Consider the following 24,043-nt stretch of genomic DNA (forward strand, 5'->3'; position numbering starts at 1 on the left):
TCATTCATTTGTTAACTTACGTTTTAGTATATATTTAAATTTGCGTCACTTTGCATAGATCGTAGATTTTTTTTATGAAAACGTTTACGTTCAACTGATGGTAATTGACATAGTACATTTCATTCATAGAAGATTTCATCTTTCAACCTTATTTTATACATTTAAATGTTAGATAGAGCCTCGTATTTATTAGTTTAGTGTGTGACGAGCTCAGTCCTACTCTCGCCATTTGTACGTCACTTTGTATGTTATTGTTCGTCAAACTCATTCTCTATTCTATTATTTCGACGTTTTCAGAGCTGTCACAGTCTATCTAGACGATTAAATGAGCTTTATAGGAAAGTATTCTTATTATTAAATAATAATAAGAAATAAGAATGTATAAAAACAAATTAAATAAAACAATAGTGATAAGCCAGATATGTAATCGGAGTAAAATAATTGAAATTTAATGTTTCATTTAGAAATTGGACATTTTGATCGATGTTCCTGGAACAAGAATTAAAAAAAAACAGTTTTTAAGTTGTTTAATATAAATATGATGATACAATTTTTACCACAAAAAGGTTATTAGAGATTTTCAGGAGACTCGAATTAAATGCAAAATAACTATTCAAATATTCGCTGGAACAGGTAACAAGCAACTTAGGCGAAAAACAAATGTTAACATTTGTGCTTAATTATGAACTGACGATAGTGATGTCTGATTGGCAGGCTCCTGCATTTTATATGACATGCCTTCCTTGTGTGAATAGTAAGACAATCTATCGTACAAGTGTTGTATAGCAAGAGTAACACTAGGAAATATAAAAGTGGGTTGCTGGCCTTTTAACTTAGATTACTGCGAGCTGTGTCTGTATATTTAAGTAAGCATCCATATTTATAGCCCAAAGAGCTGCGAAAATGTTCATAAATTCCACAAAAATCAAAATACACCTTAAAAGATATTTCCTGAAAAAAAAAATTTCATGTAACGAATGTCTGTACTAAAATAGACCCGTGGCGTAGTTTATCTGAAAAAAATGTTATGTCTTTGTTCTGTATTGGCCAATAAACTAAAAAATTCTTTACTTTTAAATAATTCGGGTGACAAAATTTAACTCAAACCATCAAACATTTCTTAAATATGGAATGTTCTAGCTGTCATGTCAAATTAATTTCACTTTTGATATCTCACACCAAGAAGGTTTATATGTATCCAAATTAGCCTGTCGTATGTCGAAATGGCATTTTCATATATTGTTTGGGTGCTCCAGACTAAAAAATAAGAAAAATTATTATACCTAATATGTGGTCGGACCTCTTCAGAGAATGATTCTTTTTTATAAATTCAAAATTTTATATTAACTCTAATATTTTTCAAGTTTACTGTGATACTGTAATACTTAGTATTGAGTAATTATCTTAGCAGAATAAAATAACCTAATGTATATATGTATGTAAACATTTTGTTGAGTTAAAACTATCATTACGGCAAAGTGTATCAGGCACGCAATCCTTGATTGCATGTAGTTTCCTGAGGCTAAAATTTCACCAGTACCGCCTGGGTTCACAGGAAGACCAACGCAAATCATTTCACTGCATTATGCTGAGGTGAAACTAAATTTTGCAATTTAATAATGTTTGAGATGAATCAAATAATTTTTTTTTTGTTATTTTATGGAATAGGTTGACAAACGAGCGTATGGGTCACCTGGTGTTAAGTGATTACCGCCGCCCACATTCTCTTGCAACACCAGAGGAAACACAAGAGCGTTGCCGGCCTTTAAGGAAGGTGTACTTTTCACTAAATCCATTCAATTTCACTTATAAGGTATACCTACCCAGCACTAAGGTTGCTCAACACATCCCCTGTATAGCTACAGATAAACTGCTATAAGCATTTCGGTGACGCGAACTATTACGCGATATTTCACCCACCCAGAAAGTGTCCAACTATAAAATTTATTTAAATTTCTTGTTTAAATTATTTATTTATCGCGTGCGCTAGTTATGAGCATGTCGGTGACGAGGACCCCATAAGATTTTCCCTTAAAGGCCGGCAACGCTCCAGGGATTATTCTGGTGTTGCAAGAATGTGGGTGGCGGTGATCACTTAACATCAGGTGACCCATACGCTCGTTTGTTCTATAAAAAAATACCAAAAAGTGGCCAACGCGGCTACAGAAGTTTCACTTAACAAAAATTGTAAATGAGGGTTAAGTAAACTGCAACATATAACATATTTCTTTCTTTCTTCTATACTATATACTTACAGCACTCATCTTCATGAACACATACACCCAGCTCGTTCCTGAGATAGTTCTCCTTACACAAGCAGGCTGGGTCGTAACATCCTGGCGCTATGGAAGGGCACGGTGGAGGTTTCTTTAAATCCTGGCATTGTTTCCAGCAAACTTCTTTTTGACATTTGAAGTATAGTTCGTTTTCAGGGCATTCTAAAATATGTTATTAATTATGATGGAAAGTTGAACAAATGCTTAAAAATACGGGTTGCACTCCGGGAGTACCGGCAGAAGTGAAAACTTGAAAATTAACGTTGTGCTTTTTTGATTATCCTGGAATGGTTAGAAAATAATTTCGCATGAATTGCTTTATTTATCAGTATAAAAGTACTAGCATTTATGTGGTTAAATACAATATTAATTTATTACGTTATCGCACACAAAAATGACAATGTATATTACATAAAAAATTTAACAATACAGGATGTCCCAAAGTTATGGGACATGAAGGGAAAGTACCTTAAATATCGAAGATACGCTATTTTACTGAAAGAAGACTTTATGTTATTTTTAAAAGTTAGTACTGCCGCATTCAAAGATTTCCTAAAAATTACTTGCCTCGTCTGGGAATCGAACCGACTGAAATGTAAAAAAAACACCTATACTTTTGATGATACCAATCGAAAGAATGGCCACAAACTAATAACTCTTCTTAAGTAACATAGTATTTTAAAGAAAGGAATAACGTAAAATGAATGTTTTCCTACTTGGATTGGTACGAAAGGACCGATTAGATGGCCGGCCAGATCCCCGGACCTTACACCATTAGATTCCTTCTTTTGGGGATTCGTGAAATATATGCTATACAAAACGATACGAGAACGTGGGCGAGTTACAAACAGAATTGTGCCATATCATATCGAGTATTCACCATAAAATGATAAGAAAATCAACAGGTAGCGGACTCATTAAAAGATTGGTGATTTGTGTAAGACAAGAGATATCACATTTTGAACATGTAATTAATTAATTTACAAATAATACCCACTTAATTTCGTTTTTGGCGATTGGCATCATAAGAGTAGGGGTGTTTTTTTTTTTAACATTTAAGTCGGTTCGATTCCCAGATGAGGCAAGTAATTTTTAGAAAATCTTTGAATGCAGAATCACTAACTTTTAAAAATAACATAAAGTCTTCTTTCAGTAAAATAGCCTATCTTCGATATTTAAGGTACTTTCCCTTCATGTCCCATAACTTTGGGACACCCTGTATATTAGAGTTATTATACATTAAAAGTTTTTACAGTTATTTTACATTAAAAGTTTATCTCTTTCATCCATAATTTCAACGGATGCCTTCGTCACGTATCTTGACGCGAGTTTAACATTTTATACCCATCCCAAAAAAGCCACAAAAGAAGTTTTCAATACTTATTATGGTATTTTATGCAACATTTGTATAAAGAGATTAAAAAAAAACATAACTATTTCAAAAGGTTTTTTGACCTAGTTATGCAACGTGTCGCATACAATATATTTTCTTCGACTTGGTAAATCAAATCAAAATCACTTTATTCAGGTCACGGGTTATATAGAACACGGAAGAAGGAAATGACACTTATGAATGTCAAAAAATATTTTTTTCTTATTGAATCTACCGCTACTTCGTAAAGGGTTGAGCTAATGAGAAGAAGTAACAGGAAACTCATTGCCACTCTTTTATATCATGTTTTACATTTTCTTCGATTTACAAATCATTTCAATTACAATATAAAATAATATGTAAAGTGATGCAACAAACATACTCAAACGTCAAATTGTGAATCCCTTAGATACAAGAGTATGCCAAAAAAGTAAATGTAAATTAATACAAAAGTTATTCAGTACAGTAGCTGCATCATCCTCACATACCGTAAATAAATAAAGGTATTTATATAGGTAAATTTAATGCCATTTTTATGAACATATACTAAATTTTCATATGTTATATATATTGTTTAAAAACAGTCCTAATTTTAAATTTAGATCTAAGCGACACCCTTGGTCCCATACCATAAATTGCCCGAACAGCTCTTTTCTGCAGCACGAAAATAGAATCAATATCAGCAGCATTACCCCATAATAATATACCATATGACATAATGCTGTGAATGTAACTAAAATAAACCAATCTGGCAGTTTCAATGTCTGTTATGGAACGGAATCTTTTTTACTGGTAATTTAACAAACAAATACCACAATTTTCGAATTGCCGATTAAATGGGCCGGAGATGTATTGTAAAAGTAGATTATTTATGCGTCTAGATAGATTAAGACAGCTGTGAAAACGTCGAAAAAAATGTGTTTAAAACTAATTTGAGCAATTCACTCAAACTAACACAAAGTATCATACAAATCGTAAGACGTATCTTGTCACGCACACTAAACAAATATTCCTGTCCTGTTTATACGGTTATCTAACAGCAAGAGACTATCTAGACGTATAAATTATGTAAGATTGTATGTATACATACACTCTGGTGAGTGGTTTCATTTTTCCTTCAAGGAATGGTAAAGTTACGGGTACCCATACAGGCAACGCGGGAATATTGATAATTACAAAATATATCTAGCACCATCTTGGCTAATTATATTAACAACAGTTGACACTAACCCAAATTAATAACAAAATACTTTCTTCAAAAACGTTCATAATAGTCTGCTAACTTAAAGCATTGCTAATTCTCACTCTGATCTTCTTCTATTGACCTAAGTCAGAATGAGAAAAAACACTCCTAAGCGGCTGTTTAAAGTTAGCGGACCATAATGAATAAGGAGGTAAATGTTTAGTCTAATTATTTAAACGTTAATATATAATGTATGTAATATAGTATGTACTACGTATTAGCTCATATTTCTATGAACCCACCATACCTTACCTAGATTTATTATCTCTGATATCAAAACAACTGTGCCTTTTTGGCGACATTACAGTACTGTAAATGACTGTAAATAATGCTTTTTAGGCCCTAGAGTATAAAGTTTTTCAAAGACTAAATAAAGTATGCACTTATATTACTAATTCTGGCTATATTATTGACAGATAAAAGTAGAGGAGTAGAAAAACAATATAAACAAAGTGTAATTATTCAAATAACAAATTTTATCTTATTTTATTTAAATGTCATCAAAGTTGACTTTATTTTAGTATTTAAATAAAGTAAATTGTGGTATTTCTATAGTTCATTTCTATATGTCCGCTCATTTAACTATAGTTAATAATATACGCAACAAAAATAATATTATATATTTAGATAATTACAACTTATATACACGATGGTGATGATAATTAATGTCAAAAATAATGTATTAGTGTGAAGTGTGTTATTATACAATCATATTTATAAATGTATGTATTATTCAGATCTGTTTTATTGAAATTCAAATCAAAATCTAAGGAATATTGTTTTATTAATTATTTATCTTGATTTTTTAGATTAAATTTCTTTTTTAAGGTACATAGACCTTGTTTCCAATAGACAATCATTTCAAATTATTATCTATTTTAACATCAGTATTATTAAAAAATATATAATAATAGAATTAAAATACAAAACTACACACCCCAGGGCTTTTCCTCAATTTGCATAGTTTCTGTTAAAACGAAACACAAAAGAAATACAGCCAGATATTTATACATCATGGTGTTAGAAGCTTATCCGTTTGACTGACCCCTACTGGCACATAAATTGTGTAAACAGGATATAAATATTATATTCACACCGATCATAAGTATGAGTTACAATAAGAGATTTTATTTACTAAAAGTTCGTAATACTATATTTTTTAAAGTCCGCTCATTCAATAATACTGAATTTACAGGCTGTTGAAGTAAATTCAAATTCAAATAGTTTTATTCAAAATAGGATATAAAACCACTTATTATAAAAACACTATGAAAGTCAGTTAAAAGTCATTAAAATTCAAAATGTAGTAGAGATCGTATACATTCGGAAAGAATTACCCATAATGAATCTATTGATATGTATATTAAACCATATAGCAGAGAGAAGCAGTATCGAGAAGGTAAAATAATAAAATAGGGTCCCGTGGGGATGAATAATTAAGAATAAAATTAAACCTGTGGACCTACATCGGCCACTAAGAAATTCTAGTTCTGGTATTTTTTGTTTTATTTAGATAAACCCTAGGTTTCCTGTTATTTGTGGTAGATGATAGCCATGAGATTGTATTGTTTGCTGATGATACTTCACTTATTTTTAAAGTGAAGCGACGTGCGGATATTGATGACGAGGTAAGCAATGCACTCTCAAAGATAGTGCGTTGGTTTGAGACGAATAATCTGCACTTAAACAGTAAAAAAACAAAGTGTTTACGGTTCATTACACCAAACACAGCGGAGGTACAAACCAACGTACTTATAAATGACCAGAGATTGGAACTTGTGGACACTACGGTCTTCCTGGGTATCACGTTAGATAAAAAGCTTCAGTGGGGTCCACATATTACCCATCTAGCAGATAGACTCAGCTCTGCGGCATATGCAGTTAGAAAGATTAGAGAGTACACGAATGTTGCGACCGCTAGATTAGTGTACTTTAGTTATTTTCACAGCATCATGACGTACGGTATATTACTATGGGGTCATGCTGCTGACATTGATATAGTGTTTGCTCTGCAAAAGAGAGCTGTTCGTGCTATATATCAGCTTGGTTATAGACAGTCTCTCAAAGAAAAATTTAAAGAAATAAATATTATGACTGTCTATTGTCAGTACATTTATGAAAATTTAATATATGTTCACAAAAATCGTCACCTTTTTGCTCTTAATAGTGATTTTCATTATTATAACACTAGAAATAAGGGATTGCTTGTAACTAATTCTAGTAGGCTTCATAAGATACATAATAGCTTTAAGGGTAAATGTATACACTTCTACAATAAAGTCCCAGCCACTGTTCAGGCATTGTCTATAAATAAATTTAAATGTTTCATAAAAAAATGGCTCTGTCGTAAATCCTATTACTCCACTGCTGAATATCTAAATGATCGTACAGCCTGGGACTAGATTGTGATTATTTTATAGCAACTGTACAATATTGTATATTTTTATTGAAAAGAGCGCAAAAAAAAAAAGAATGCTGGGAGAGTTTCTTGCGCCGCTTCTTCTCTCTCAGAGCGCCATTTGTTTCCGAAGCGGTAGTAGTATCTAGTAGTATAAGAAATGACATCAAAAAGAATTCTAAAGGAATCAATTTTGAGAAAATAAATGCCTTTTATGCCTTTTATTAAAGCAATGTTCGAGGAGGAACACGTCCCATTAGTTGTATTCAATATAATTCTCTCGGTACACAACAACCTTTTGATGTATTCGACATAGGATATTCATGTATGACGTAATCTCATTTGTTTACCAATTAAATTATGAGCAAATCAAACAATAGATAAAGGAGGAAAACCACAATTCTGCACGAATGATGAATAGGTTCTGTACAGATTAAGAAATAATAATATAATGAGCATCCAAGATGTAATAACAAGTTAATATGTATTACACGTACTCTGTGAGATAATGGAGAACTACAATAACTACCTAGTCTTGCCATAAATACTGAAACAAAGAAAAAAAATTATATTGCAAATAACATTTATTACCTTTATAGTGTGTTAGTTTAATACATAAATATAAAAAGCTTATTCGAAGTGGTCTTTATTGGCTGCAATATAGTTAAACGTTATTATATATAAGAAACAAGAAACGACCGAAGAAAGAACCCTGCGGAACATCTATTCCTACAGGTTTACCCGAAGACCGTTTACCATTTACGTCGACTATCTAAACTCTTTCGCTTAAATATGATTTTAACAGATTTAGGGCTGTATTTTTTACTCAATAATGCTTTAGTTTTAGGAGTAAAGTTTCTTATAAACCTATTTCTCAATCAATAATTAGTAAACTGAGCTCAGACCACTTTGGTCAATTAGCCTCTTTTAATATTGAAGGGAACAAATGTACTTCAACTAAAAAGTTTATGTTTGTTCCGGTAAACAATAGGCGAATGGAGAAATATAGAGGCAATGTTTCAGAAAAACTCTCAAACTTGTATTTGAATTATAACAGTACTCCAAATGAGATGTATGGTAAGTTATTTAAAATAATAAAAACAGAGTTTGCTTCTATATTTACTTCAAAGACAGTCAACTCGGGTGGTCTCTTGTCATTTAACAACTGGGCAACAGCTGGTATTCATAGGAGCAGACAACGGTTATATGAACTATATAGTGAGAGATCATCATGTAATCATGATGCATCTTTCCTTGTATATGTGACAAATTATTCAAAATTATTTAAGAAAGTATGTACTATTGCTAAGTCAATGCATATTAGAGAAATAATTAAAAATGCTTCAAATAAAATAAAAATTACTTGGAAAGTTATTAACTGGTAATCTGGAAGAGCGAAAGACTGCAAGTTTGAATATAATCTAATAATAAACAATACAAAAATCCACTCTGAGCAGGAAGTAGCTTCTGCTTTTGAGAATTTTTTTTCTGACATTCCAGTTTCCATCTCCTCCACCAGTGTTGCCGAGTCACTTCTTTTGGAAAATGTTAAGGAATGTAAACAAAATTTCAAATTCAGTGTTGTTAGCCCAGCAGAAATAATTAAAACTTTTAGATCCTTAGAAATGAAAAAAACTGCTGATATATGGGGCATATCTGTAAAAATAATAAGTTCTGTTATCGACGTCATAGCACCATATCTAGCACTAGTTTTTAATAGCTGTATTGAACATGCCGTGTTTCCTGACCTTCTGAAGTATAGTAAAATTACACCAATATTTAAATCGGGACTCACTTCTGACCCGAATACCTATCGTCCTGTTTCGGTGTTGCCAACCCTTAGTAAAATTTTTGAAAAAATTATTTTAAGCCATATGCTTACTCACTTTAACATTTATAAGTTACTTCATATAAAACAATTTGGCTTTACTAGGGGACGCTCGACTACGGATGCAGGTGTTGAACTCATCAGGAATATTTTTGAGGCCTGGGAGGAATCACAGAATGCACTTGGTATCTTCTATGATTTATCTAAGGCTTTTGATTGTGTTCAACATTCAACGCTGGTCAGGAAGCTATGCCACTATGGTATAAGAGGATCTGCACTTGATCTTCTGATCTCATATTTAAATAATAGGATTCAGAGGGTCGAGGCAGGTGAATGGCAGGAGATCTCCTGGGACTCCTCTCGGTATGGGGGTACCACAAGGGTCTATTCTTGGACCCTTCCTCTTCCTAATTTATATAAATGATCTACCTAACCTTGTAGAAAAAAAACACAAGGTTTTATTTGCGGACGACACTTCACTTATATTCAAAGTGAAACGAAGCCAAGTTTTATATGACGAAGTAAACAATACTCTATCTGACATCGTGTACTGGTTTAGCGCCAATAGCTTAATGTTAAATAATCATAAAACCAAATATATTAAATTCACCGCGCCAAATGTCAAAAATGTAGATGCGAATATTTTATTAAATGGAGAGGTGGTAAAACCAGTGTAATCTGCTATATTTCTTGGCATTACTCTTGATTCCAAATTGCAGTGGTGCCCCCATATTGAAGGATTGGCGAATAGGCTTAGTTCTGCAGCATATGTGGTTAAGAAAATCAGACGGTTAACTGACATAGATACGGCGAGATTAGTATACTTTAGTTATTTTCATAGTATTATGTCCTATGGTATATTGTTATGGGGCAGTGCGGCCGATATTAATACCATCTTTGTGCTGCAAAAGAGGGCTTTGCGCGATTTATAACCTAGGTCCTAAAGAATCATTAAGAGAAAAATTTAAAGAAATAAACATTTTGACTGTTGCTTCTCAATACATTTTTGATAATGTTTTTGTATGTTCATAAGCACATTGAGGAATTTTCTAGAAACTGTGACATTCATTATGTTAACACGAGGATCAAACATAAACTTGTTATGCCTACTACTCGGTTGGGTCGAGTTAGTAAGTCTTTTGTTGGGCCATGTATATGCTTCTACAATATGATCCCAGAAAAAGTACAAAACAAATGTGTTACGAAATTTAAAAGAATTGTTAAAAAACGTTTGTGTGGGAAAGGTTATTATAGCATAAATGATTTTCTTAATGACACCACGGACTGGGATTAAAGCGAACACCCTCAGGCTCTTTAATTATTAATGTTTATTGTACGATATTACATTGTAATCCATATTTTATATAAAAAAAAAGCCCGCTGAGTTTCTTGCGCCCATTTTTCTCAGGTCTGAGGCAGTCTCTTTTGAATGGGTTGTAGATTTTGACGTTCAATAAGTGATTATAAATCCTATTTTGAATAAAAATAATTGAATTTGAATTTGAATTTGAAAAAGTTTCATGGTGGACGATGTGAAATGCTTTGGACAAATCACAGAAAATGCCCAATGCATCCTGTGACTCTTAGCGGGCGTCGAAGATATATTCAATGAGTCACCCGCATTAACTGTCGATAAGTCCCTAGTGAAACTGAATTGGTTTTTGTTCAATTAATTACAAAAATGCATTTGTAGGTGTTAAAGCAAAAGTTTCTCAAAAATTTTTCTAAAAACAGGCAGCACTGATATAGGCTTGAAATTAGCAGGGTCAAAACAAATTTTGCTGTATTTCATGAGGACAGGAAACACACCTATGCATTCGTTAAATATTGTTGCTAATTCAGTTGCTATAATGTCAAGTATGTATTTTACAATATAATTCGAATGGCTCCATAGGTCTTTTGTATTTTTCGGTTTATTGATTTGGAGATTTTTATTATATTGGTACCTTTAACATACTTAAATTTCAAATCAATGGAAGATACTGGTACATGTAATTTAATCATATCATGTGCTGCTTTTGGTGAAGAAGCTTACTTCGCCTTAGCCTTTGGTTGTGAAAATCGGGATTTCGGAGAAGTATTTATCAAATTCATTTGCAATTTCTATATCCGAATTTATAACGCGTGTGTAAGGTGTGAGACAATTCAATCTACCAGTTTCATTGTTAATTACATTCCAATACGCTTTTACTTCATTATTACTGTTTTTAATTTTTATCTGCAATGAAACGTGTCTTCGTTTCATGACAAACTACTTTAAAGAGCTTGGAGTATTTTTTATATATATTTTTACATATATTTTAAATTCTTCACTTTTATTGTAATTTTTCTCATAATAAAGGTCATATAAGCGTTTACGACTTTTGTGGATACCTATTGTTGCCCAATCATCAAAAAATGTTTGTTGTTTACTATTTGAGTAAAAATCCTGTCAAATTCCTAACAGAAGGAATTTAAGACAAAGTTATTGTTAAAAATAGCAGTTTCACCACAGTGTAATATTGGTATGGTATTTACCAAATTATTTCTAAACCTCTTAAGACGGCTACCAGTAACTGGTATAATCGTTACCTTTTTTGGTCTGACATTGTCCAATATTGTAATTACTTTTATAAGTTGCCCACTTTGTTCGGACTGAATATTATTAATTCAAATTTCAAATTCAAATTCACATATTTTTTTCAAAATAGGATTTAAAATCACTTATTGAACGTCAAGGACTAACCCATTCAAAAGAGACTGCCTCAGACATCTCAATGTGATATCATACAATAAACATTTATAATTAAAGAGCCTGAGGGTGTGCGCTTCATTCCCAGTCCGTGGTGTCATTAAGAAAATCGTTTATGCTATAGTAACCTTTCCCACACAAACGTTTTTTAACAATTCTTTTAAATTTCGTAACACATTTGTTTTGTACATTTTCTGGGATCATATTGTAGAAGCATATACATCGCCCAACAAAAGACTTACTAACACGACCCGACCGAGTAGTAGGCATAACAAGTTTATGTTTGATCCTCGTGTTAACTTTATGAATGTCACAGTTTCTAGAAAATTCTTCAATGTGCTTATGAACATACAGAACATTATCAAAAATGTATTGAGAAGCAACAGTCAAAATGTTTATTTCTTTAAATTTTTCTCTTAATGATTCTTTAGGACATAGGTTATAAATCGTGCAAAGCCCTCTTTTGCAGCACAAAGATGGTATTAATATCGGCCGCACTGCCCCATAACAATATACCATAGGACATAATACTATGAAAATAACTAAAGTATACTAGTCGCGCCGTATCTATGTCAGTTAACCGTCTAATTTTTTTAACCATATATGCTGCAGAACTATGCCTATTCGCCAATCCTTCAATATGGGGGCCCCATTGCAATTTGGAATCAAGAGTAATACCAAGAAATACAGCAGATTAAACTGGTTTTACCACCTCTTAATTTAATAAAATATTCCCATCTACATTTTTGATATTTGGCGCGGTAAATTTAATATATTTGGATTTATGACTATTTAACAATAAGGTATTGGCGCTAAACCAGTACACGATGTCAGATAGAGGATTGTTTACTTTGTCAAATAAATCTTGGCTTCGTTTCACTTTGAATATAAGTGAGGTGTCATCTGCAAACAATACCACATTGTGTTTTTTTTCTACAAGCTTAGGTAGATTAGGTTATTAGATTAGGTCACTTATATAAATTAGGAAGAGGAAGGGTCCAAGAATAGACCCTTGTGGTACCCCCATACCGAGAGGAGTCCCAGGAGATCTCCTGCCATTCACCTGCCTCGACCCTCTGAATCCTATTATTTAAATATGAGATCAGAAGATCAAGTGCAGATCCTCTTATACCATAGTGGCATAGCTTCCTGACCAGCGTTGAATGTTGAACACAATCAAAAGCCTTAGATAAATCATAGAAGATACCAAGTGCATTCTGTGATTCCTCCCAGGCCTCAAAAATATTCCTGATGAGTTCAACACCTGCATCCGTAGTCGAGCGTCCCCTAGTAAAGCCAAATTGTTTTATATGAAGTAACTTATAAATGTTAAAGTGAGTAAGCATTTGGCTTAAAATAATTTTTTCAAAAATTTTACTAAGGGTTGGCAACACCGAAACAGGACGATAGGTATTCGGGTCAGAAGTGAGTCCCGATTTAAATATTGGTGTAATTTTACTATACTTCAGAAGGTCAGGAAACACGGCATGTTCAATACAGCTATTAAAAACTAGTGCTAGATATGGTGCTATGACGTCGATAACAGAACTTATTATTTTTACAGATATGCCCCATATATCAGCAGTTTTTTTCATTTCTAAGGATCTAAAAGTTTTAATTATTTCTGCTGGGCTAACAACACTGAATTTGAAATTTTGTTTACATTCCTTAACATTTTCCAAAAGAAGTGACTCGGCAACACTGGTGGAGGAGACAAGGGTGCTTGAGATGGAAACTGGAATGTCAGAAAAAAAATTCTCAAAAGCAGAAGCTACTTCCTGCTCAGAGTGGATTTTTGTATTGTTTATTATTAGATTATATTCAAACTTGCAGTCTTTCGCTCTTCCAGATTACCAGTTAATAACTTTCCAAGTCATTTTTATTTTATTTGAAGCATTTTTAATTATTTCTCTAATATGCATTGACTTAGCAATAGTACATACTTTCTTAAATAATTTTGAATATTTTTTCACATATATAAGAAAAGATACATCATGATTACATGATGATCTCTCACTATATAGATGATATAACCGTTGTCTGCTCCTATGAATACCAGCTGTTGCCCAGTTGTTAAATGACAAGAGACCACCCGAGTTGACAGTCTTTGAAGTAAATATAAAAAAAAAACTCTGTTTTAATTATTTTAAATAACTAACCATACATCTCATTTTGAGTACTGTTATAATTCAAATACTAATTTGAGAGTTTTTCCGAAACATTGCCTCTATATTTCTCCATTCGCCTATTATTTACCGGAACAAACATAAACTTTTTAGTTGAAGTACATTTGTTTACTACAATATTAAAAGAGGCTAATTGACCAAAGTGGGCTGAGCTCAATCTAATAATTATTGACAGAGAAAATATAGGTTTATAATTTGTAAAAATATTATCAATAGACCTTTTAGAGGTGCTGGTTACTCTAGTAGGTTCTAAGAAAATATTTGATAAATTATATGATTTAAACAAAGATTTGAATCTAATACTTGTGGTGGATTTTTCTAATAAGTTAATATTAAAGTCACCAGAAATCATAATATACTTCTTAGATTCTGATTATTTTGATAGAGCCTCCTCCAATACACTCTCAAATAACTCATATAATGCATCGGGGGGTCTGTATATACTTACAACAATGGCACGCTCAAGCTCTGCACACGCTATTTCAATGATACGTTCAACAGAGAGGCCCACAATATCTTTACGGTCTTTGAATTTAAATGATTTACTTATAAGTATAAGAGAGCCGCCACGTGTAGCATTTTCTCTGCTAAACACACTTGCCACCTGATGATCACTGGAGTTAAAAATGAGCTCATATTTTCTAAGCCAGTGTTCTGTAAGACATAAGATATCAATATTTTCATGGTTCATTAGTAACTCCAGTTCCAGTTCTTTACCTAACAATCCTTGCATATTTTGGTGCATCAGGTTTATGACTTTACAATTATTATGTTTACTAGTACTTGTACATTGTGTATTTATATTGCTAGAGGAGTCCCCTATTATCTTATAGAATAATTTTAATAATTTGGAACATATTCCAAACCAGAAACTAAACTATAAGACTGTTCAATAGAAGCATTGTTAATCAAGTTATTACTTTGCTCAATAGGAGCCGAGTCCAACAAGCTATTACACTGCTCAATAGAAGCAGTGCTAATCAACTTACTAACCTGCTCAATAGAAGCTGGGGATCGGGTTGCCAAATTTAGGAGAAATATCACAAAATGGTCACCTTTATACTACGATTGACAATAATTGATTAAACCGTCAATATTAGATTTGTTAGGACTATATTTTCTTCTACCAGAAAATATTTCAATCATCTCATCAATTGATTGATATTATTTTTCCTGAAAATGACCAAATCTTAAAATTTGGTCCTGAAGCGGCCGAACCTTCAATATTCGGTCTTGAGGCCGCTGTTCATGCGTCTTAAGTCATTGAATAAGGAATAAAGAACATACTTTTAGATCACTCCTTGTATGGTTATGTGTAATTATAACAGGAGTTTAGTTTATTACGGTAGCTATTTCATCAACCATTTCGTATTTGACTCCGCAGTCTTTAGGAATTTATATAGATTATATTGATTAGATTTCAACATTTGTATCCGCAACAAAAGCTATTACTTTTATTGCGGATACATTTACGTACATGCTATATTTAGCGTGGAGGAATATATTGTAATAACAATAACCATTAACATTTGAATAATATTATTACTTTCAGGCCTCGCAATCTCGCAAAGTAAAGGAGAAAACCAGGTGAATGGATCGTATAGTAACATTTAGATATTTTATGTGTAACAATAGCAGAGATGAACTCTAATTAATTTGTATTATCCAATAATTACTGCCACATTTTTAATTAACTCTGAGCTTCCAGCTGCATAGTTATATTATGGTAACGTGGTACTTACGTAGATGTAATTTTTTATGGTGTCGTTTAAGTCTGGTCTATGCACCAAACTTTTGAACGTTGCTTGGTTGGTTGTGGTTTGTAAAGAACGACATTCCGAAATATTTACAAAGTACCCCTATGATTTAGGTATCGAATTATAGGGACACCCGAGATGGTGGACAGACTAGAATACAAACTGGTTTCTATTATTGTTTTAAATGTTAATGTTTGACTATTTTATTAAATAAAACTTTTACATAGATAATATTACAACAACATCAATAGCATAATGCGTAGGGCGGGTGAATACATAATATATATAAAATGCTAATGTTCGTTTGAAAAGACAGGTTTTTCTGGTAAACACCCCTTGGTCTCACGGTGAAAGTAAGGGAGTCTGGTCGCAGTGGGTGGAAGTGGGTGTTCTTGGGTGGCAAAAATGTGAATAAATATATATCTGTCCTTTTCTCAATGTAATGTAACTCATGAGAACTTCTGGTGTAACGGAACGTTACTACAGCATAAGGTAGTGGTGTTTTAATTAATAATAGGTGTGGGCGAGACGGTTCATGAGTGAGCAGGCACGCATATGACGCCGTGTAAGGGTCTGGGCTGCGCAAGCGGCACGGACAGAGGCTAACAGCTGTTTCCGCGGCCGGTCGACATAAATTGATTTAAGAAGATTTCAACGCGTGCTCAATATACATAATTACTAAAATTAACAGTTACGTAATAAATATATAGTGTGTATTGGATAAATCCCGCTCTAGGGTGAGTATTGAATAGCACATAAGTCTTATTTTATTGTAACTTAGCTGTAGAACATTCGCCATTGTTAATTGTTTGAGAAATAAAATAGAAATCGCTTAAATTACAGTTATCTATGCAAACTTTTTACTGACCACAAGGTTTTTGTTAAATAATTAGATTAGTAATGTTTTAATTTATTATCATAATAAAGTGCTTGCTTTCGTTATTAGTTCATTAATAATAATATGTAAACTTCGTTCTGCTTTGCCATGTCGACAATCTCGCCACTATGCACCAAGTAGGTACCTACGCAATCCTCGAGATGTCGATTTGTGCGATTGCTATGTTATGCTTGCGGGTTCCGTGTTCTGGAAAGAAGGAACGAAATAAAAAAAAAAGGAATGGACCGCCAATCGCTAGTTTATAATTCCAGGTCCTAAGTTACCGCTGACGTTGAACCTGCCTTGGTGCTTGCGGTTCTGAGGACGTCGCTCCGCATCGAACGATTCCTGTCTTCCTGGCGCTGGAAGATCACCGCATCCAGATCGCCGAGCGTGACTGAACGGGATCTCGCAGGAGAGTACCAACTATAGCAGAATCCGATAGAACCTACCACGACTTTCTTTTTTTTTTATCGTGTTACCCTACCATAATATAAATTTTATATTATAAATTCTTATTAAAATTAGAAATTTAACTGAGGCACTATCGTTTTGTTTTTTTTTGTATTAAATTTTAAAATATCAAACGAAGGTGTCGCACTGGCGCCCAACGTGGTTTCTATCTGGTTTTGCTTTGGGTATAGTGGTTGTGGATTGTTTGTAAGTGTTTATGTGGACGTCCTTTTCTTTGTTTTTTTAAATTGTGTAATTGTGTAAATATAAATGATACATAAATTGCATCGCTTTGATTATATTTTATGTGCAACTTAATTAAGTTTTGTTTTATTTGTGAATTTTTATATCAAGTTGAAATACTACATACATTATATATTGTAGTTACATTTAAGTTATATTATTTTTATAAGAGGACGATTTTAGAACAGTGTTTTGTAACAGAACGAAGTATTTTCTCGATTTGTGTGCTATTTAAAATTCACCTAAAGTGCAATCAGTGTCAGTATGTCTTTTCCAATAAAATTTTTTTCACTTCAAAAAACAGAGTTAGAATACGAAGTTGCGATAAGAGGTGAAAGCCCAGGTACTACTGTGGCTGAACTTAGAAAACAAATCAATAAATTAAGTCAGTTGTTTCCTTCTCACGACATATTATGCTCTCACCTTGAACCATCTGAGGATATAGCGGCTGTTGTAAAGTTATTAAACAAAATCAAATCGAGTCTGGACTCTGGTCTTACAGACAAAAGTTCGTTATTACGTTTAGAAAATTTATTAAATCACATTTACCATAGGATCAACAGAATTGAACCTGATGACATAAAAGAGGAACATCTTACAAGTACCAAACTCTTCAGGATATGTTACGAACAATATTTAAAACTTTCAAATAAAATAGTCGATCCTCTTTTAGTTGATTTAGCCACCTCAACGATTGCGACTTCGTCTAAAAGTCAACAACCTATTAATATTGCTGTCACTTGTGACAAAAGTGTAACTTCCGAACTAGGCAGGTTGAAGTTCGATGGCAAGTCTTGCGTTAGATCTTTTATTGAACGTGCTAATGAATTTAGCGAAGCACGTAACATCCCCGACTCAAAATTCTTATCACTTGCAACAGAAATATTTACGGGTGACGCATTACATTGGTTTAGAACTATTAAAGACCAAGTTTCGTCTTGGGATGATCTAGTTGTTTTGTTGAAACAAGATTTTGATAAAAGTGATTATGATTACCGTTTAGTTTCTGAGATTCGCTCTAGGACCCAAGGGGAAACGGAAAATATCACAATTTTTTTGTCTATCTTATCAGGTATGTTTGCACGGCTTTCTAACCCAATGCCGGAAGAGGACAAGCTTGAAATTGTGTTGCATAATATTCGTCCATGTTATGCTAGCACTTTAGCTTCCTCGCCTGAGTTACGGAATATAGATCAGGTTAAAACTATCTGTAAAAATTACGAAAATATTCAATCGCGATTTGCGCACTTCAGAGAACCAATTGCAGCTTTTGGTACTCTGGCACCAGAATTTGCTTATAAAGGCACTGAAATATCTGATAAATTTAAGTTAAGCAGTAATGACGTTAAAAGTAATGTAAAACAATCGAATACTAGCTTGAGAAACAACTCTAATGTCAATATAAATGAAAAATACGTACACAGCATCCAAAAAAACGATTCTGGTACAAGTCACAAATTACCTTATTGCCCAAGGTGCCGTAATAATACACATTCCTTGAAGGATTGCACTAATGCGGATATTATGTGTTTTAAATGCGGTCACAAAGGAGTTAGGAAACCTGACTGCCCCACCTGTAATACCAGTTCTCAGGTTTCAAAAAACTAAAATCGCAGAATTGTGGCAAACCTAAACGAATAAATAACAACCGTACAAGCAAAGAGGAATGGAATAACTGGTTAGAAATGGTTCGTTTATTTTTTCTTGGGAACAAGGTTGCTTCAATTCTGCACGTTAAACCTAAAAATGATACTAGACCCTACGTTAATATAAAAGTCAATGATATTACAGCTTCAGGCCTTCTAGATTCAGGTTCAGCAGTAACCATACTAGGTAATTATGCTCACACCGCATTGGTCGATCGTGGTTTGAAGTTATATACAGCAGATAAGTTATCAATTGTGACGGCTGGTGGACAGAATTTCAAAACTGTTGGTTATCTAGATTTACCAGTGCAGTTTGAAGATCAATTTCACATTATTAAGGCCCATATAGTTCCCGAAGTTCAATCACCACTTATTTTAGGAGTTGATTTCTGGCGCGCTTTTAAACTATGTCCTAAATATTTGGGATCGTTTGGTTTATCAAGTGTTCCTCTAGCAAACATAAATACTGATACTTCTACTGTATTCATACATTCATACGAGAATTTAGATGAGTCTCAGAGGGCTCGTGCCAGTAATATTATTGATCAGTTTAAGGAAATTTCTTTTGAATACAAAGGCTTAGGACGCACGAATTTAATTACTCATCGCATAGATACAGGAAGTTCTCCTCCGGTTAGACAGCGTTACTATAGACTTTCTCCAGAAAAACAAAAAATTTTAGTCGAGCAGGTGGATGAAATGTTAAAACTTGATGTAGTTGAGCCTTGCGAAAGTGCGTGGCAATCTCCAGTATTACTAGTAACAAAGAAAAACGGTCAGCCTAGATTTTGCCTAGATAGCAGAAAACTCAACTCCATCACAAAACGTGATGCATATAATTTGCCATATATAAGCGAAATATTGGATAACTTACGTGACGCGCGTTACCTTAGTAGTATTGATTTATCTAAGGCCTTTTGGCAATTGCCGATTGCCCCCCAGGATAGAGATAAAACAGCATTCTACGTCCCAGGTCGCGGAACGTTCAGGTTCAAAACTACTCCGTTTGGGTTGACTAACGCACCATCTACGCAACAGCGTTTGGTTGATTTATTGTTTGGGAATATGGAAAACAAGGTATTCGCATATTTGGACGATATAGTTTTAGTTACTAGCTCGTTTGATGATCATGTGACACTTCTCTTGCAAGTACTTGATAAGTTACGAATGGCAAACTTAACTGTGAATCTAGAAAAATGTGAATTTTATCGTAGTCAGCTTAAATATTTAGGCTACGTGGTTGATGCGAAAGGTTTACGAACTGATCCAGATAAAATCTCATCAATTTTAAACTATCCAACTCCTACGTGTCGTAAGGACCTTAAACGTTTCCTCGGCACGGCAACTTGGTATAGAAGATTTGTTCCAAAGTTTAGCACAATCGCTGGGCCGCTCAATAAGCTAACTTCTAGTAAAAAGTCAGCTCCCCCCTTTAAATGGACTGATGAAGCTGACGTCGCGTTTAGGATGCTAAAAGAATGTTTAGTATCTGCACCAGTTCTATTTTGCCCTAAGTATGACCTTCCTTTTGAAATCCACACTGACGCTAGCAACTATGGCGTAGGTGCTATGTTGACTCAAACTATTGAGGGTAAAGAACACCCAATAGCTTACATGAGCAGATCTCTATCCGGGGCAGAAAAGAATTATAGTATCACAGAGCGTGAGACATTGGCTGTTATCGTCGCACTAGAGCAATGGAGATGCTACATAGAAAACGGAAAAACGTTTACGGTGTACACAGATCATTCAGCATTAAAGTGGTTCCTAAATTTAAATAATCCAACAGGGCGCTTAGCGCGGTGGGGTGTACGGCTATCATCATTTAATTTTGTCGTAAAACACCGCCGGGGAGTTGATAATATTATACCAGATGCTTTATCGCGTGCTGTACCGGTGTCTACCATAGATACTTTGTTAGCAAACACGAACACTAGTGACGATTGGTATTTAAATATTTACGACGGCTGTAAAAAGGCGCCCAGTTCATATCCTAATTATATAATAAAGAATGATAAACTATACCGAATTATGCGAAAACCTTGTACGCTTACTAGAGAATTTGATTGGAAAGAAGTAGTTCCGAAAGAAACTCGAATGGTGGTTATGAAAGAGAATCATTCTGAACCAACAGCAGGTCACATGGGCATTTTTAAGACTTATAAGCGTATTGCACTCAGGTATTACTGGCCTAATATGCATAGCGATGTAACGAAGTTTGTTAGTTCTTGCTCTACGTGTCTCTCATACAAGCCACAAAATCATGCTACGCTAGGTGAAATGGGAAGGCCTAAACAATGCTCTAGGCCCTTTCAAATGATTTCCATTGATCTCATGGGACCACTTCCGGTGACTCGAAAACAAAATAGCTACATTCTGGTGGTTACTTGCTGCTTTTCAAAATTTTGCCAAATTTTTCCCATTAAGAAAGATACTTCAAGCATTATTACGAAGATCCTCGAAGAACAAGTCTTTTTAATACATGGCGTACCTCAGACCATTTTTTTAAATAATGGTAGTCAATTTATAAGTGGTCCGACTAAATCCTTCATTGATAGGTACAAAGTTCCAAACGTTTTCTTTACGCCCAAGTATACACCCCAAATAAACACGGTTGAGCGCTATAATAAAACTATCATAACATGTCTTTCCACATTCGTCGAGAACGATCACAGAACTTGGGATATCTTCATTCCAAAAGTACAATTTGCGGTCAACAACTCTGTGAATGAGGCTACTGGATATACTCCTTCATTTCTAGTGTACGGTAGGGAATTAGTCCTTTGCGGGTCCCACTACACGGATACGGATTTAGGTGACGAAATTTTGTTTCTTCCGCGCGAAGCCTATGCAGAAAACCTTGGGGCTCTAAGGTTAATATTTGATGATGTTCAAAAATCTTTATATCAAGCTCATGTTAAAAATACTAACCATTACAATTTACGGCGAAAAGCTTTCGAGTTTAATGTTGGAGACATCGTATTTAAGCGTGCTTGCGTATTGAGCGATAAAGACAAGTACTTCAGCAAAAAATTGGCTCCAAAGTTTATTAAGTGTCGGGTAACGCAAAAGCTTTCACCTCTCGTATATGTTTTGGAAAATATGTCGGGAAAGAATCTAGGCACTTGGCACATTAAAGACTTAAAAATTGTAGGTCATAATAAATTGTAATTAGTAATTTATTTATAGTAATTTCTAAGTATTTTATTTTTATTTTACTCTGTATTTTTTTTTCCTTTTTTTTTAAATAGTTCAGCCTTATTGTGTAAGTGTGTAGGGCGGGTACTATATTATTTGCGGATTTTACCTTTAGTCAGGTTAAATCCTTGCGTGGGCCGAGCGGGTAATGTAACGGAACGTTACTACAGCATAAGGTAGTGGTGTTTTAATTAATAATAGGTGTGGGCGAGACGGTTCATGAGTGAGCAGGCACGCATATGACGCCGTGTAAGGGTCTGGGCTGCGCAAGCGGCACGGACAGAGGCTAACAGCTGTTTCCGCGGCCGGTCGACATAAATTGATTTAAGAAGATTTCAACGCGTGCTCAATATACATAATTACTAAAATTAACAGTTACGTAATAAATATATAGTGTGTATTGGATAAATCCCGCTCTAGGGTGAGTATTGAATAGCACATAAGTCTTATTTTATTGTAACTTAGCTGTAGAACATTCGCCATTGTTAATTGTTTGAGAAATAAAATAGAAATCGCTTAAATTACAGTTATCTATGCAAACTTTTTACTGACCACAAGGTTTTTGTTAAATAATTAGATTAGTAATGTTTTAATTTATTATCATAATAAAGTGCTTGCTTTCGTTATTAGTTCATTAATAATAATATGTAAACTTCGTTCTGCTTTGCCATGTCGACAATCTCGCCACTATGCACCAAGTAGGTACCTACGCAATCCTCGAGATGTCGATTTGTGCGATTGCTATGTTATGCTTGCGGGTTCCGTGTTCTGGAAAGAAGGAACGAAATAAAAAAAAAAGGAATGGACCGCCAATCGCTAGTTTATAATTCCAGGTCCTAAGTTACCGCTGACGTTGAACCTGCCTTGGTGCTTGCGGTTCTGAGGACGTCGCTCCGCATCGAACGATTCCTGTCTTCCTGGCGCTGGAAGATCACCGCATCCAGATCGCCGAGCGTGACTGAACGGGATCTCGCAGGAGAGTACCAACTATAGCAGAATCCGATAGAACCTACCACGACTTTCTTTTTTTTTTTTATCGTGTTACCCTACCATAATATAAATTTTATATTATAAATTCTTATTAAAATTAGAAATTTAACTGAGGCACTATCGTTTTGTTTTTTTTGTATTAAATTTTAAAATATCAAACGAAGGTGTCGCACTGGAAAGTTATGGAAATTTCTAGAATTATCTGGAAAACTCCAGAATGTGTTCAACTGTTACAATCAATCTAGAATATTCTAGAATGTTCTAGAAATTTCTGGAATGATCGAGAAAGATTCGAAATGTCTGCAACTGTTTGAATCACTGTGAAATGTTCTAGGTTTTAATTAAAAAGTATATCAAATTAATTGAAATAATAATTATAAGTTAGAGTAAGAAACACCTAAATAAATCGAAAAGAGGTATAGTCAAAAAGAAATTTCTCATCATAATTTGAAAATATACTTTAGTAAAAACTGCTTATGTCCATTAAAAGGAAATTGTCCATTAAAAACTTGACTATATACTATATAATACTGCTACTAATCTTTTGTTAAATTGATATATAATATATAACTAATGATTTAGAAATGTATTTTGTAAAATTTACACGAAATAAATGTGGCCAACATGTACTTTATAATATTTATGTTACATCAATCTAATATGTTTATGCAAGTAAATCTTTGACTTTGACTTTGATTAACACCAACGAAGCGATTTGGCGAATTTCAAATTTTCCAATACACGATCGAGATCCGCCGGTTCTCCATTTATTCGTCCATCTAGAATATGGATAACGTGGGTTTTTACAACAGAAACGGCACAAAAAGTTGCTACGGAACCGCCAA

At 33.8% G+C, this 24,043-nt stretch overlaps 2 protein-coding genes across 2 annotated transcripts; one reads left to right on the forward strand and one right to left on the reverse strand.

Moving 5' to 3' along the window:
• Positions 1-408: 408 nt before the first annotated feature.
• LOC126965643 (venom peptide BmKAPI-like) lies at positions 409-5,973 on the reverse strand. The gene is made up of 3 exons (XM_050809317.1): positions 5,829-5,973; positions 2,256-2,438; positions 409-1,257 (listed from the first exon to the last, which is right to left on the reverse strand). The coding sequence occupies exons 1-3, from the start codon at positions 5,905-5,907 to the stop codon at positions 1,160-1,162; spliced, it is 360 nt and encodes a 119-aa protein (XP_050665274.1). The 5' UTR covers positions 5,908-5,973; the 3' UTR covers positions 409-1,159.
• An 11,655-nt stretch (positions 5,974-17,628) lies between these two features.
• Positions 17,629-21,222, forward strand: LOC126965563 (uncharacterized). Its single transcript, XM_050809201.1, has 3 exons — positions 17,629-18,715; positions 19,156-20,979; positions 21,191-21,222. Exons 1-3 carry the CDS (start codon positions 17,629-17,631, stop codon positions 21,220-21,222), a joined length of 2,943 nt encoding a protein of 980 aa, XP_050665158.1.
• Positions 21,223-24,043: the final 2,821 nt, after the last annotated feature.

The sequence above is a fragment of the Leptidea sinapis genome, chromosome 8 (assembly GCF_905404315.1).
Source record: "Leptidea sinapis chromosome 8, ilLepSina1.1, whole genome shotgun sequence".
NCBI lineage: Eukaryota > Metazoa > Arthropoda > Insecta > Lepidoptera > Pieridae > Leptidea > Leptidea sinapis.

What these genes read in the sequence shown, in the direction of transcription:
- LOC126965643 (XM_050809317.1), bottom strand. Translation starts at nt 5,907, where the DNA reads ATGATGTATAAATATCTGGCTGTATTTCTTTTGTGTTTCGTTTTAACA. An exon ending in AATTGAGGAAAAGCCCTGGG is followed by an intron (nt 2,439 to 5,828) that starts GTGTGTAGTTTT and finishes AACATATTTTAG; the next exon opens with AATGCCCTGAAAACGAACTA. An exon ending in TGTTCATGAAGATGAGTGCT is followed by an intron (nt 1,258 to 2,255) that starts GTAAGTATATAG and finishes CTTATTTTTTAG; the next exon opens with TCTGGAGCACCCAAACAATA.
- LOC126965563 (XM_050809201.1), top strand. Translation starts at nt 17,629, where the DNA reads ATGTCTTTTCCAATAAAATTTTTTTCACTTCAAAAAACAGAGTTAGAA. An exon ending in AAGCAGTAATGACGTTAAAA is followed by an intron (nt 18,716 to 19,155) that starts GTAATGTAAAAC and finishes ATGATATTACAG; the next exon opens with CTTCAGGCCTTCTAGATTCA. An exon ending in TTTAAATATTTACGACGGCT is followed by an intron (nt 20,980 to 21,190) that starts GTAAAAAGGCGC and finishes TATTGCACTCAG; the next exon opens with GTATTACTGGCCTAATATGC.